This window comes from Bufo gargarizans, chromosome 7 (assembly GCF_014858855.1).
Source record: "Bufo gargarizans isolate SCDJY-AF-19 chromosome 7, ASM1485885v1, whole genome shotgun sequence".
Classification (NCBI taxonomy): Eukaryota; Metazoa; Chordata; class Amphibia; order Anura; family Bufonidae; genus Bufo; species Bufo gargarizans.
The window spans coordinates 3816652-3833064 of NC_058086.1; the positions used below are offsets into that span (position 1 = coordinate 3816652).

At 46.5% G+C, this 16413-nt stretch overlaps 1 protein-coding gene across 1 annotated transcript in view; it reads right to left on the reverse strand.

The window, feature by feature from the left end:
- Positions 1-932: 932 nt before the first annotated feature.
- LOC122943578 (extracellular serine/threonine protein kinase FAM20C-like) overlaps positions 933-16413 on the reverse strand; it is a 114415-nt gene continuing 98934 nt past the window's right edge. The window contains exon 10 of the mRNA XM_044301431.1: positions 933-1982. Coding sequence (XP_044157366.1) covers positions 1736-1982 — 247 coding nt within the window. The 3' untranslated portion in view covers positions 933-1735. The remainder of the gene's footprint in view (positions 1983-16413) is intronic.

The following is a 16413-nucleotide window of genomic DNA, read 5'->3' on the forward strand; positions in this document are numbered from 1 at the left end:
GCACATTTTTTTAAATTTTGGGTAAATTTGGTATTTTTTTATGCAATTTTTTTTAATTTTGTGACCCAATTTTAGCAGTGTCATGAAGTACAATATGTGACGAAAAAACTATCTCAGAACGGCCTGGGTAAGTAAAACCGTTTTACAGTTATCAGCACTTAAAGTGACACTGGTCAGATTTGCAAAAAATGGCCAAGTCCTTAAAGGGACACTGACAGGCCCAATAAGCATATTTAGGTATATATATGACAGTACAGGTCTTATCAAGTGTATTAAAATCATCTAAGTATCCCCCCTGTCCACCTTATAAATACCGAAAACTAAAGTTTTATAACCTGCTTGTCTCGTCTCCAATCTGCCCAAGGTGCGGCGTTTCATCTCAAAATGCGCCCAGCCAGCTGCTCCCAACTGCCATTCTAAAGCCCCGCCCAGCTCATCAATATTCACTTCGCTGGGCGGCGGCTACAACTCTCCCCGACTCAAGTGCCCGGCGCATGCGCATAAAGCAGAGGCTGCAGCGGCCTCTAAGACGCAGACTGTCTGTACGCAGGCGCGATGTGACCCCGGCCGTGCGCATGCGCTGAAGATTAGACGGAGGACGTGCCCAGAGGATTGAATTGGCCATGCGCAGGATCTTGAGTCGGGGACAGTTGTAACCGCAGCGAAGTGAATATTGATGAGCTGGGCGGGGCTTCAGAACGGCAGTTGGGAGCGGCTGGTTGGGCGCATTTTGAGATCAAACGCTGCCCCTTGGGCAGATTGGAGACGAGACAAGCAGGTTATAGAACTTTAGTTTTCGGTATTTATAAGGTAGACAGGGGGGATACTTAGATGATTTTAATACACTTGATAAGGCCTGTACTGCCATATATATACCTAAATATTCTTATTGGGCCCGTCAGTGTCCCTTTAAGGTGAAATAGGGCTGAGTCCTTAAGGGGTTAAGCTAAATCCTTATAAGTTTGATAATAGTGTTTATGAGCTATCAGGAGTGAACAGATAAGGGCTATAAGTATAGCCTGACCTGTCACGGCAGCTATCTAATGGGTTTCACTGACAAGGAGAAGCAACAGTCTGCAGATGCAATGAAACGGAAAGCTCTAGAAGACAAAGTGTTGTAATCTTTTTTTTAGACTAATTGGAAAAATTGTAAAAAATATTTTTAGCCCAAGATATTTAGAATGCAATAATAAACATGCCCCTAAAGATGTATATAAAGTTTAAGTTCAATATATAAATGTATGCAGTAAGCGTCGCCTTATGGTTGCTGCAGGAAGCCAGAATTTTTTATTTTATTTAAAGGGTTATATCGGTTATAAGTAATTATTACCCATATACTGGATAGGTGATAACTGCTAGATAGTGGCGTTCCAACCAATGGGATTCCCTTCAGGTGCCGGAACGTGGGTCCTGTATCCACTGTTTGAGCAGAGCAGCAGTCATGCATGCACTCTGTCCTGTAGACTTTATGTTCCATTCAAACTGGGGACATGGAAGTGATCCCCAACAATTTAGCAGTTATTACTTGTGATAATTACTTATAGCCGGTTTACCCCTTTAACTATATGTTTATGCCAAGAATTTGGGACTAAGTATCAGAAAAACAGAGCTTCAATTACTATAAAGATCTACATAAAGAAAAATAAAGCAAAAAACAAGACCTGTTCAAATTAAAAAGAAAACTAAATGAACATTTGTCACAAGTTCAGTGGTATTTTGAAGACAGTTCCCAAATTTACAACTTTCTTTCCCTGTAGAGTTTGGCCAGGTCATCAAAGGCCACTCGATGTTGGCCTTGTTTTTTAAAACACTCTCTGACAACATTGAGAATGATGCCCAGCCTACGATCAAGGGCTAAAAGGTGTGGTTCTGACAGGATGGGGGTGAGAGGGTCCATTGAAAGAGATTCCCGCATGACATCACTCAAGCGATATGGTTGAGTATGAAGCAGCTCAAGCCGTTGCAGTGTAGACTTCTTAATCCTAGAAAGAAGAAATGTAGTATCATGAATATCGTAGCACGATGAATCATCTTTGTAATGTAAATCTGTAAAAAAGTATTAAATATAATGTTGAAGATGGAGAGAAAGGGATGCAAATAAGCTGTTAACAAGCGCTGCCTCTGATGCCACCAGATGTAAGGCAGATATCCTATAAGTCAATGTTCGACCCTTTAAATAGGCCCTGAGACATGACTCAGCTATTAAATAAGCCAGCATTTCATCTGCAGACAGCTGTTTCAGGGTAATTGCCCCTCATCAGTGCAGAGTAGAGAGTACTGGCTTAACTGGGTGAGAGGTCTAAGTCAGGATTTGAGGGGTACTATCTTGGGGAGCGTGCCTTAAATCGGCATGAGGAGACTTATAGGCCATACATGCTCCTCTGGAATTCTGGGAAGAGAGTGATACAAATGAGCTCTTAACAAGCTCTGCCTCTAATGTCATCTTTTGCATCCCTTAGAGATAGTACCTCCAAAATCCTGACCTAGACCTCTCACCCAGTTTCTTCCCCATAAGATGTAGAGGGAATACTGAATGGAAAGTTTGTAAAGACTAGCTCTAGAACAATTTTCCCATTTTTCTCATGCTTGAAGGAACAGAACCTCCACCGATATATCCAGTTGGGCATTCTCCAGTTGTGCCCCTAGGCTTACCTGAATACCTCCCATGATTAGGCATTCTAAAATGTCAGGAATGCCTTAAAATATCTTGCTTATTTGGTTAAGAGGAATTTATGTTTACTCTGAATTTATTGAAATCACCAATTTCAAAAAATGAATAGTGACATTTGATGTGCATGAACACTGCATTAGAACCATTTGGGGTCCAGTGCATAAAGTAACAATGAGAACAGTTGTTATTAATACAACACATATAAAGAGTGTATACATTTGTCAAGTAATGAATACAAATATAGACTATCTTGCAACATTGTATCTATGTTAACAATAAACATGAAAGCTTTATAGCCTATGTAACCAATTGTCAATCTCAATATATTCCTTGTGAATATAAGTTTGTCTCATTGGAAATGATCACCAACTAGTAAGACAATAACATTGGAAGGAAACAAAGGGGATATATAGGGGAAGAGGGGGTGGAAGGAGAAGACAACAATGAAAGATGTTAATACAGAGGGACCTGACCTAAAGATACTGTGAGAGATCTTGTGAGTTTCCAAAACTCATTACACACCTATCAAGTCATTAAACTCCGGCGAGTCCATAAACTGAAGTAAGGTGTCACAACTACGTGCAAATGAGTCAGATCTTTCTTGCTCGTTTGCTATCAACTCTTCCATGTGCAATATAAATATTAACTCTCTTGTCCATTCAAGCAATGTGGGTGGAGAACTGGACTTCCAATGTCTGGGGATAACCATCCTCGCAGCTGACAGGCAAAACAGCGGAAGGACAGATCCGACAGGGTGAACAGCCTGCCGGATCTGTCCTGCCGCAAGTGTGAAAGTACCCTAAGTATATTGATTTTTTCTGTCACTTTGGGGGACGTTGTAACTACTGGGGGCACTATAACTGCTGAGGGCATTATAACTACTGGGGGTCACTATAAGGGGCTTTATAATTACTGGTGGCACTATAGAAGGTCTTATTACTGCTGTGGGCACAATAGAGGAGGGTGATTACTACTGGGGGCACTATTTAGGATCGTATTACTACAAACCGGATTCCAAAAAAGTTGGGACACTATACAAATCGTGAATAAAAACTGAATGCAATGATGTGGAGGTGCCAACTTCTAATATTTTATTCAGAATAGAACATAAATCATGGAAAAAAAGTTTAAACTGAGAAAATGTACCATTTTAATGGAAAAATATGTTGAATCAGAATTTCATGGTGTCAACAAATCCCCAAAAAGTTGGGACAAGGCCATTTTCACCACTGTGTGGCATCTCCCCTTCTTCTTACAACACTCAACAGACTGTCTGGGGACCGAGGAGACCAGTTTCTCAAGTTTAGAAATAGGAATGCTCTCCCATTCTTGTCTAATACAGGCCTCTAACTGTTCAATCGTCTTGGGCCTTCTTTGTTGCACCTTCCTCTTTATGATGTCCCAAATGTTCTCTATAGGTGAAAGATCTGGACTGCAGACTGGCCATTTCAGTACCCGGATCCTTCTCCTACGCAGCCATGATGTTGTGATTGATGCAGAATGTAGTCTGGCATTATCTTGTTGAAAAATGCAGGGTCTTCCCTGAAAGAGATGACGTCTGGATGGGATCATATGTTGTTCTAGAATCTGAATATATATTTCTGCATTGATGGTGACTTTCCAGACATGCAAGCTGCCCATGCCACACGCACTCATGCAACCCCATACCATCAGAGATGCAGGCTTCTGAACTGAGCGTTGATAACAACTTGGGTTGTCCTTGTCCTCTTTGGTCCGGATGGCATGGCGTCCCAGATTTCCAAAAAGAACTTCGAATCGTGACTAGTCTGACCACAGAACAGTCTTCCATTTTGCCACACTCCATTTTAAATAATCCCTGGCCCAGTGAAAACACCTGAGCTTGTGGATCTTGCTTAGAAATGGCTTCTTCTTTGCACTGTAGAGTTTCAGCTGGCAACGACGGATGGCACGGTGGATTGTGTTCACTGACAATGATTTCTGGAAGTATTCCTGAGCCCATTCTGTGATTTCCTTTACAGTAGCATTCCTGTTTGTGATGCAGTGTCGATTAAGGGCCCAGAGATCATGGGCATCCAGTATGGTTTTACGGCCTTGACCCTTACGCACAGAGATTGTTCCAGATTCTCTGAATCTTCGGATGATGTTATGCACAGTTGATGATGATAGATGCAAAGTCTTTGCAATTTTTCGCTGGGTAACACCTTTCTGATATTGCTCCACTATCTTTCTGCGCAACATTGTGGGATTGGTGATCCTCTACCCATCTTGGCTTCTGAGAGACACTGCCACTCTGAGAAGCTCTTTTTATACCCAATCATGTTGCCAATTGACCAAATTAGTGTTAATTGGTCTTCCAGCTCTTCGTTGTGCTCAAATTTACTTTTTCCAGCCTCTTATTGCTACTTGTCCCAACTTTTTTGGGATTTGTTGACACCGTGAAAATTTGAATCAACGTATTTTTCCTTTAAAATGATACATTTACTCGGATTAAACGTTTGATCTGTCATCTACGTTCTATTACAAATAAAATATTGACATTTGCCATCTCCACATCATTGCATTCAGTTTTTATTCACGATTTGTATAGTGTCCCAACTTTTTTGGAATCCGGTTTGTACTAGAAGCAGTGCCGATGGCCTTATTACTACTGGTGACTCTATGGGGGGGCCTTATGGAGGGGCTTTATTACTACTGGGGACACAATGGGGTTTTTATTACTACTTGGGGCACTATGGGGAGCTTTGTCACTGCTGGGAGCACTATGGGGGCATTTTTGCTACTAAAGGGTAATGTGTGGCATAATTATTATAGGCAACAATATAGAGGGCACTATTAATCGGGGTACTTTCAGAGAGCAGTCCAGAGTCATTGCCAGCTTAACTTGGAGGCACAGGGCATGGAGCTGCTGAGCGTACATACAATCCACAAAAAGGCTAAAGACTCCAGTCACCAGGAATAAAAGTACTTCAGACTTTATTGAAACTTCATAAACAAAATTGCCATCTAAATTCACATAAACAAGAAAACAAGTTTCCGCTTACAAGTTTTGGATGCACATGACACCCTTAGTCATAGCATGAAGGCAGGAATTAATACGTGCATGTATATTCATCATAATTAGTTGCTTCAGGTGCAAATCTACCATACATACATATGCAAATATATAAAAATAGCAACATGGAAACATGGGACAAAGTAATCTATATATATTTTTGTAAAAGTCTTATTTCTATTAGCCAAATTATTGGCGTCAAACAGATATCTGCATATTCTATATTCTGCAAGTACTGCAAGAAGTCAAATAAATAACATGCTCAGGGAGCATTATCACTATAGTGGGCACTGTATGGGGCACTAATACTAATGAGGGCACTCTGGGAAATAATTAGTACTATTGGTGGGACCTTTGGAAGCACTATTACTATGGGGAGACTGTCTGTATGTCACATTATTTCTTAGTATAGTAGGGTTGTTTCGGTTATGGAATTTTCGATACCCATTCGATACTTTTGTCCGGTATCGAACTCAAAATTTGCCTTTTTTTTAATACTAGGCTTCGCTATTGCCCAGTCTAGTATCACAGAGCATGGAACATGGTCTCCTCAGCAGCACTCTCTCCCTCCCCCTGTGCCGCCGCCACCAATGAGGAGAGAAAGGGGTGGGCGCATCTGCACCACCAATTAAAGTTAATGTTTAATACAAATATAGGAGGGGGTTAACTGCCTCTGATCGCAGCCCTCCCAGTATTAAATCATTGGTGACGCAGTGCACCCCCCTCCTCCCAGTATTAATATCATTGGTGGCCGTGGCCACAGGGTCCTCTCTTCCAACCTTCTCATTGGTGGCAGTGGCAGCTTCTGATCGGAGACCCAGCTGTGTAATCCTGGGGCTCCGATCGGTTACCATGGCAGCCAGGATGCTACTGAAGCCCTGGCTGCCATGGTAATCTCCCTGCTGCTGTGTGTATTATAGACAGGGCGGCAGGGAGAGTGTGAAAACCTATTAACCCTGATAGAGCTCTATTAGGGTGAATAGGACAAGGGATCAAAAGATCCCAGGTTCTAGCCAAGGGGGAAATAGTTATTAAATTAACAGTAAAACAAAAAAGGTAAAAAAACAATATAAACAATAAATAAACATATTACATATCGCTACGTCCGAAAAGTCCAAATTATTAAAATAAAAAAGAAAATTATGCAGTGAATGCCGTAACAGAAAAAAAACAAAAAACAAAAAAAAACAATACTGTTGGGGCACCAGGAAGGGAAGGATGATGAAAAAGTGAGGAACCTAAGTAGTCTATATAGCAAACTCTTCATCAAAGAGACATAGTGAAAGAAGTAGTCATGGCACTCTACGGCCAAATGGAGAAGATTACAAAAGAGAATGTGTGTAATTAGAGGATTTAATCGGTATGTAGTGCTTTATTCTCCTGTAGCACTAAATGTAATGTCCATCCAAATATGTCTTTCGCACTAGGGGTGGGAGTGGTGATTGGACTGAGAATTTGGCACATGTTTATTGGAACTTGGGCCCCAGGTCTATTAGACCCTGACAATGCCCCTGTTCAGAGCATTTACTGTATTATACGGGAAGTGCACACCAGACAACAGTCACACACTGCCAGATTAGAATCTGGTTTATTCATAAACTCCCAATCCATATGAAAATGAGCAGTTAAGTGCACTGAGGGTGGGCCCAAGCCACTCTGTGCAGCCTTGCTCCTCCTGCTTCCTCTGACATAATGTGGGGTTCATACAGAATCTGTCTGAGACTTATGTACAGAATGAGCAGTAACACAGCCATGTGCTTTAGGTGTTAGGTTAAATAAACTGTTGACTATTGTTCTGCACCTTTTTTCTGCATGTTTTATTGTCCAGATAACTAATTCTGCAGCTTTCCAGCAGGAAGCAATGCATTGTGGAATCTTATCTGTCAGTTACATGGATAGATGTACAATGCCTGGTCAAATAAATGTCTGGTAGGTGTAGGTAACTACAGACAGATTGCAAGAAGGAACGAGCAGTTACCATACATTTTATTTAGATTTTAGATATGAAATATTGTTCTATTTTAATATAACCATGTGTTTACTTTATGTCTAGGCTGCATAGGTTTATTATCTATCTAGTACATTATATTAGTATTTTTTTTATTTTTTTGCTAATGTGTAGGAACAGAGATAGGGAACTTTTTACAATGTAGTTTACTACACTCATTTAAGAGAACACCGCCATCTTCCTAGTATAAATGTAAGGCTTTTCAAATAGAAGGTTTCTGTACACTTAGAATACTTGGTGAATGAACTTCACCTGTGACAAAATCCTACTGTTTTAAAAATTCCTAAACAGTTCTCTCAATGTTGCTTCAACCTTGTGAAAAAAGGAGGAAGCTGGGTTACTGCAACTTCCTCTAAGTACAAGTAATACTTTGACTATGTACGTATATGGTTTGAGCCATACTGTCCTGCTTCTCTGTTTGCAGATATAATTAACATGTATTATCCATGTAACAGTTTATGAGAGTCTGCTAAGTAAAAAAAAAAATCCTGATTAAATGTCTAAATTAATTTTCCCATTTTTTTTATTACTTTCCAAGCACTTTAAGGAAAAGAGTAAATCTGCTAGGCAAACTTTTTCAGAGCAAAAGAAAACAAAACGAAGTACTGTAACCAGAATGATTCTATTCTTAATGGGGTTGTCTAGGAAAATAAAAAAGTAATCTTCTGTTCCCAAAAATAGTGCCACTTTTGTCGATACGCTATGCTTGGTATTGCAACTCTCCACAATTGGAATGGAAATTTGCATTGTATGCAATAATAATATTTACAAATAGAGATCAACCAAAGGATATATTTTCTAAAGAATGTGTGTGATGTATGAAGTTTTATAATACCTAACGATGATGATGACACTGTTACATGATTGGATAATTGAATATTTGTAACTGATTGAATGACATTGGGTTTAAATATGTAAGGGGTGTGATTTTTTTATAAGATTGAAGAAGACCTAACTAACCATTGGGGTTGAAACCTTGCTGTCTTTTCTCTATGCTTTGGTGACAATAAAATCCATTTTCTTGCAATAAGATACTGTTGATGAATAGGGAAAGTGACTTTTGGTCCACAGGTAAGAAGCTGTAAATTCAGCGAGTCTGAATAACATGGTTCAGCAAGGGTCCAGCATGAAGCAGATAACTCATAAAGAAGGCACTGGTAATAGAATTAACTACAATGTTATTTACATTTCCTGCATTACTAATGTGCCATGAAAAGCTCTATTTGGTATGGTATATTAGTATTAAATATACAACTTAGAAATACATTAACCACTTCAGCCCCCCTAGCTTAAACACCCTTAATGACCAGACCACTTTTTACAATTCTGCACTACACTATTTTCACCGTTTATTGCTCGGTCATGCAACTTACCACCCAAATGAATTTTACCTCCTTTTCTTCTCACTAATAGAGCTTTCATTTGGTGGTATTTAATTGCTGCTGACATTTTTACTTTTTTTTGTTATTAATCGAAATGTAACAAATTTTTGCAAAAAAATGAAATTTTTCACTTTCAGTTGTAAAATTTTTCTAGAAAAATGACATCTATATATACATTTTTCTCTAAATTTATTGTTCTACATGTCTTTGATAAAAAAAAAATGTTTGGGTAAAAAAAAAAAAATGGTTTGGGTAAAAGTTATAGCGTTTACAAACTATGGTACAAAAATATGAATTTCCGCTTTTTGAAGCAGCTCTGACTTTCTGAGCACCTGTCATGTTTCCTGAGGTTCTACAATGCCCAGACAGTAGAAAAAACCCACAAATAATCCCATTTCGGAAAGTAGACACCCTAAGGTATTCGCTGATGGGCATAGTGATATGTGGTATCGCCATACTCAGGAAAAGTTGGGGAATATGTTTTGGGGTGTCATTTTACATATACCCATGCTGGGTGAGATAAATATCTTGGTCAAATGCCAACTTTGTATACAAAAATGGGAAAAGTTGTCGTTTGCCGAGATATTTCTCTCACCCAGCATGGGTGTGATGAATACCACCCCTCGTGTCCGCTGACGTCAACCACGTCGAGCTCACGAGACCTGGTATGATCACGGGGTTTACCAAAAACGTGAAGTTACGCCCTCCAGAGGAGCACGTAAGGTCAGGCTGGTATAGTTTACACACACACCTCCTGTCCACGCGGGCACAGAGAGGCAACAAGCTGGAAGGGCCTTTTCACTGCCGCAGTGAAAACAGCCCACACTCAGCCCGGGTAACTGCCACCAGTTTCTCGTTTGATATAAGCCCGGTCCGCTAACGGGATTATATAGGGTCAGAAACCAACCCGCGGTAGCTTATAACTAGGCCAAAACACGGACGTGGGGATTCGTGATCGAGATACAAGATAGCACAAGATTAAATTATAGATTTAATCGCTATAAGAGCACACTAGATATAACACACTATACACAGACAATATATATACGGTGGTCTGAGGTTACAGATTACAGGGTATATGGTTACAATAGGATTAAGCAGGGTGAAAGTAAGTTACCAAGTATGATGAAAGTTCCTTGGCGATGTCCTGAATCGGAGGCCACACGAGGGGCTGTGCTCTCCTGCTATTTCCTGGGTCCCTCTAAACACATGTGTAGCATGTGACCCCTCTTCAGAGAAAAGACGCCCCCTACTTGCTGGCACCAGGCTTTTAACCTGGAGCTGGCCCACCCCCTCCCTGCCTCAGGGAGGGGTCAACTCCCCCTCTTCTGGGCTGACGGTGAATGACCCACAAAACCCTTTAGGGGTCATAGCTCCAGACCAGAGGGTCACAGGGAGATGGTTCTGGGACTAATGGACCTGCCTGGGTTCCGGCTACAATTAGAGCCCAAACCTGGTACCGGTAGGTGGCTTCTATGGGGAGATATGGGTATCTCCCTACCCCGACTGGGTACGAGTAAACAAAGACCATGGGACCGTACCTCGTGGCCACCGGGACACAAATATGTATCCGGTTTGCGTCTGCGGTGGCCAGGTGATTCATAATTCCTTATGAGAGGTAGGTGCCAATATGTCTAGGAAATCTCATTGATCCAGGCCAAAGCAGATACCCCCTGCTGGGGGGTTTTCCTGCAGATTCAGGTGGCTCCCAACTGCTGCACAGAGGTGTGAACTTCTCCTTGAAGCTTGGACCCCCTGAGGGGTGTCTTCCTGGCCAACTGAGTCATGCCAAGAGGTGCATAAAATTACAATCAGGGCTGGGGGCTTTGAAGCAGGGAAATCCTGTCAGCAAATGGGGGGTGTGAGGACATGGCTGACAGTAAATATTAATCCATATTCCTCACACCTCCCCCTTTTAGAGGGCGCCAGGGGGCAGCACATTCCTGTGCTCCCCCGTGCGCCCATCCGCGCCCTCCCTGGTGGTTAATGGCAAAGTGGTACGGCCGGAGAGCCAGGCTCCTGCGTACCAACCTCCCATTCGTTCCTGACCCAGGTGGTCACCTGGATTGAGCCTGACCCTGAGGCCACAATGGCTGGCCTCAGACGGTACCATAAACGGCCGCACGCAGTCGGCTGCCTGTAGTACCGGGAAGCTGGAAAGGGCATGCTCCAGCGCCTGGAAGGCCGTCTCGCAGTCGTTGGTCAAATCGACTGCGGAGGGCAGCTTCTTCCTGGTGCGGTCCGTCAGGGGCCTCGCCAGGCTACTATAGTGGGGTGCGAACTCCCTATAGTACCCGGCGGAGCCCAGGAAGGATATCGCCTGGTGCTTGTCCCGGAGGGTGATCCAGGATGAGCTGGCATCCCTTCTCCCAGGTTCCGGTTCCGAGGCTTCCCTGCCTACCCGGGGCCCCTCACTTATGCCCAGCTGGCACTTTCCTGGCGTAAGGGTCAAGCCTGCCTGGCCGATCTGCCCGAGCATCTGCGCCAGATGCTCTCGGGGATCCTCCCATGTAGGACCGAAGACGGCAATGACCTCCAGGTACGCAGCCGCGTACCCTTCAAGTCCCTTAAGCAGCTTGACCATCCGCTGAGAAGTGGCAGGGGCATACTCCATGTCCAAGGGCATCTTGGTGGACGCAGTCCTTCCATGCTTGTTTGCTAACATTTCCCGGAAGGGGTGGCCTTCTGGGAGGGCACCTGCCTCCCGTGCCTTCTGCCTTCCCCGGGCGTGGTCCAGGGTGACCAGGTGCATCCTGGCATTGAGCTGCTGGTGTGCGAGGTACGGTCCCTCCCAGGCCGCCTGAAGCTTAGTCTGAGGTACCGAAACCAGTATCCATGCTTGCGGACCCACGTGATGGGTCCTCTCACAAGCTAACTGGTCGTACCCCTGCTTCTGGACGGTCTGGGCCTGCCCCATACTGTCGTGCACCAACCGCGACAAGGCCGGCGCTTTTTCCTGGAAGCGCATGACACACTCGATGACCGACGCCCCAGGGGTGGCTAGGTCTCCACTCCAAGCCTCTGCCTTAGCGGCCCCTGGGTATCTGGTTACCGGAGTCTCATGCACAGTCCACAGAAATTCTGCCCTGTACGGATAGGATACCACAAATGGTCGGTCCCTAGGCCACGCCCCTGGTGAGCCCTGTGGGACCGTTTCCTGGCACAACCGACCTTGGTCCCAGACCGCCCTCTGGAGGTCTGAATCCAAGGGAGGCCGTGCCATATGCTCTGTGAGAGCTTTCAAACCGGCGCTAGCCCCTAACGCCCCCTGAAACCCCTGGTGGGACGTGGTCAGAATGGATGAGACTGCCACGTCCCCTGTCAGTTCTACTAACTGCTGGTCCCTAGGCCACTCCTCCGGTGAGCCCTGCTGGACCGTGACCCGGCACAGCCTTCCTTGGTCCCAGACCACCTGCTTGAGGTCTGAGTCCGAGGGAGGCAGCGCCGCTTGCTCCCTGAGAGCGTTCAGGCTGGCGTCAGCCACTAACGCCACCTGAAACCCCTGACTGGACGTGGTCAGAATAGATGAGACTGCCACGTCCTCTGTCAGGTCCCTGGGACCTGTCTCTGGGCCTCCATCTGACTTGGCAGACACTTGGTCGGAAGGGGGAAAGCCATCAGACCCCTGAGGGGCCCCTAGGGCCCCAGCACTCCCACTGCGCGTGACAGCCGCTGCCACCGCTGGTAGTGCCTGCTTCCCCTCAACTCCCGACCAAGTCGCCAGTCCAGGCGGACTAACCTGGCCCTCTGACATCCCAGTGGTGGAGGAACACTGCACTGAGGCTTCACCTGGCAGTCCCACTTCTCCTGGGACAGCCCTGACCTCCTTTGCATCCTCCCCCCCTGCAGCTGTCTGCCCCCTGCTTGTCCCCCCAGTCACCACACTGGAGGACAACAGGTCCCAGCATGCTTGCTGGCTACATCCTGGGGCTTCAGCCCAGCTGACAGGAATGACCCCCTCCCCACTGAGGGGAGAGGCACACATTACATCCCCCACATCCCCATCAACATGCATAATGGGTACATTCACAGTATTATCAGGGGGGGACATTGCATCACATTCTGGGGAATTGGACCCTGGGGCGTCAGCGGCCACATACTTAGACACAAGCCGCCCCAGGTCCGTCCCCAGCAAAACACTGGCGGGGATATTTGCGGATACCCCCACCTCCCTTACCCCTCGACCGGCGCCCCAGTCCAGATAGACCTTGGCGACGGGCAGCGCCGGTTCCACTCCTCCAATCCCGGAGACAGTGAGGGATCTCCCGGGCAGTAAATCATGGGGCGTCACCAGTTCAGGCCGTACCAGTGTCATTTCAGCGCCGGTGTCTCTAAGTCCCATGGCCACGGCCTGGCCCACGGTGACCGGTTGAACATTGTCAAGGGACCTCCCACCACCCCCACCCACACACAACACAGTGGACGGTTGCCGGGTTGATGACTGGGACGGATCCCTCGGGCGCTGGGGACACATGGCTTGGAAGTGTCCTGGCTGCTTACACAGGTGACAAAGTCGGGGTTCCCCCACCGACGTGGAAAGGGCAGCAGGGGCCGGTGCCCACTTGGGCCTAGGGGCAGGGGTAGCAGGTGCAGCGTGCGTCTTACCCCCTCTCCAGCCGACAGGTTTCCGGGCCTCTGAAGTCCTGTTGTTGGTGTATTCATCGGCCAGGGCTGCGGTTGCGGAGGCCCCCTTTGGCTTCCGGTCACGGAGGTACTGCTGGAGATCCTCTGGGCAGTTCCACAAGAACTGTTCTGTGGCGATGAGCTCCTTCAGCTGCTGGACGGTGGAGAGCTCCAATCCTGTGGTCCATTGGTCGACCGCTCTCAGCAAGGCCCGCATGTGATCGGCCCAGCTCTGGGTAGAACCCCGGTGCAAATTCCTGAGCCTTTTCCGGTACGACTCAGGGGTTAAGTTATACTGCCTGACCAGAGCCTGTTTGATGTCCTCATAGCTCAGGATGGTCTCGCTGGGCAGGTACCCGAAGATTTCAAGGGCTTTTCCCCTGAGCCGTGGCGTGAGGAATCTGACCCACTGGTCCTCTGGCAGTTGGTACTGATGGCAGGCTGTCTCAAATGCCAACAAAAAGGTGTCCAGGTCCCCATCTTTGTCCAGTAGGGGAAAGTCCTCCGCCCGCAGTTTGGGAATCCGGACTTCTGGAGACTCACATTGGGCTGGGGAGGGCTGCTGGAATTGAAGCTTCAGCTGGAGCATCTGTAGCTGGTGCTCACGCTCGGCCCGCTCGCGACGCTCTGCAGCCTCTGCTCGCTCGCGACGCTCTGCAGCCTCTGCTTGCTCGCGACGCTCTGCAGCCGCCAGTAGGAGCTCAGAGGCTGCCTGGTCTCCAGCCTGGAGACGGTCCATGGCAGCTTGTAGGAGAGCAGCTGAGCCAGCTTGGCTGGGGGGATGGGCAGGTGGATTGAGGCCCGCCGCGGACCTCACCTCTGGCGACTGGCTCCTTGGGGAGTTTTGGCTGTGCTCCCCCTCGCCTTCCACCTCCACTCCGCCCCCATTTAAAGCATCGGCCATCTCCTTCGATTTGCTCCTTGTGATACTGGCCGTCATTGCAACGGATGGTCACTGACACCACTGCAACCTGATGCACACACACCTTATTGTATCTGCCCTCAGACAGTCTAGTGTTGAACTGATCTTAAGACTCCAGCAGCAAGAGCTACTGCTGGTCGTCTTTAGTGTCTGGAAGTATGGGTCTCACACTCACACACACTAGTATCTCGATCCCACTTTGCTGCCACCAATATGTGATGAATACCACCCCTCGTGTCCGCTGACGTCAACCACGTCGAGCTCACGAGACCTGGTATGATCACGGGGTTTACCAAAAACGTGAAGTTACGCCCTCCAGAGGAGCACGTAAGGTCAGGCTGGTATAGTTTACACACACACCTCCTGTCCACGCGGGCACAGAGAGGCAACAAGCTGGAAGGGCCTTTTCACTGCCGCAGTGAAAACAGCCCACACTCAGCCCGGGTAACTGCCACCAGTTTCTCGTTTGATATAAGCCCGGTCCGCTAACGGGATTATATAGGGTCAGAAACCAACCCGCGGTAGCTTATAACTAGGCCAAAACACGGACGTGGGGATTCGTGATCGAGATACAAGATAGCACAAGATTAAATTATAGATTTAATCGCTATAAGAGCACACTAGATATAACACACTATACACAGACAATATATATACGGTGGTCTGAGGTTACAGATTACAGGGTATATGGTTACAATAGGATTAAGCAGGGTGAAAGTAAGTTACCAAGTATGATGAAAGTTCCTTGGCGATGTCCTGAATCGGAGGCCACACGAGGGGCTGTGCTCTCCTGCTATTTCCTGGGTCCCTCTAAACACATGTGTAGCATGTGACCCCTCTTCAGAGAAAAGACGCCCCCTACTTGCTGGCACCAGGCTTTTAACCTGGAGCTGGCCCACCCCCTCCCTGCCTCAGGGAGGGGTCAACTCCCCCTCTTCTGGGCTGACGGTGAATGACCCACAAAACCCTTTAGGGGTCATAGCTCCAGACCAGAGGGTCACAGGGAGATGGTTCTGGGACTAATGGACCTGCCTGGGTTCCGGCTACAATTAGAGCCCAAACCTGGTACCGGTAGGTGGCTTCTATGGGGAGATATGGGTATCTCCCTACCCCGACTGGGTACGAGTAAACAAAGACCATGGGACCGTACCTCGTGGCCACCGGGACACAAATATGTATCCGGTTTGCGTCTGCGGTGGCCAGGTGATTCATAATTCCTTATGAGAGGTAGGTGCCAATATGTCTAGGAAATCTCATTGATCCAGGCCAAAGCAGATACCCCCTGCTGGGGGGTTTTCCTGCAGATTCAGGTGGCTCCCAACTGCTGCACAGAGGTGTGAACTTCTCCTTGAAGCTTGGACCCCCTGAGGGGTGTCTTCCTGGCCAACTGAGTCATGCCAAGAGGTGCATAAAATTACAATCAGGGCTGGGGGCTTTGAAGCAGGGAAATCCTGTCAGCAAATGGGGGGTGTGAGGACATGGCTGACAGTAAATATTAATCCATATTCCTCACAATGGGTATATGTAAAATGACACCCCAAAACATATTCCCCAACTTCTCCTGAGTACGGCGATACCACATGTGTTACACTTTTTTGCAGCAAAGGGGCCCACATTCCAAAGAGCACCTTTCGGATTTCACCGGCTATTTTTTACAGATTTTGATTTCAAATTACTTTGCACGCATTTGGGCCCCTAAAATGCCAGGGCAGTATAACTACCCCACAAGTGACCCCATTTTGGAAAGAAAACACCCCAAGGTATTTTGTGATG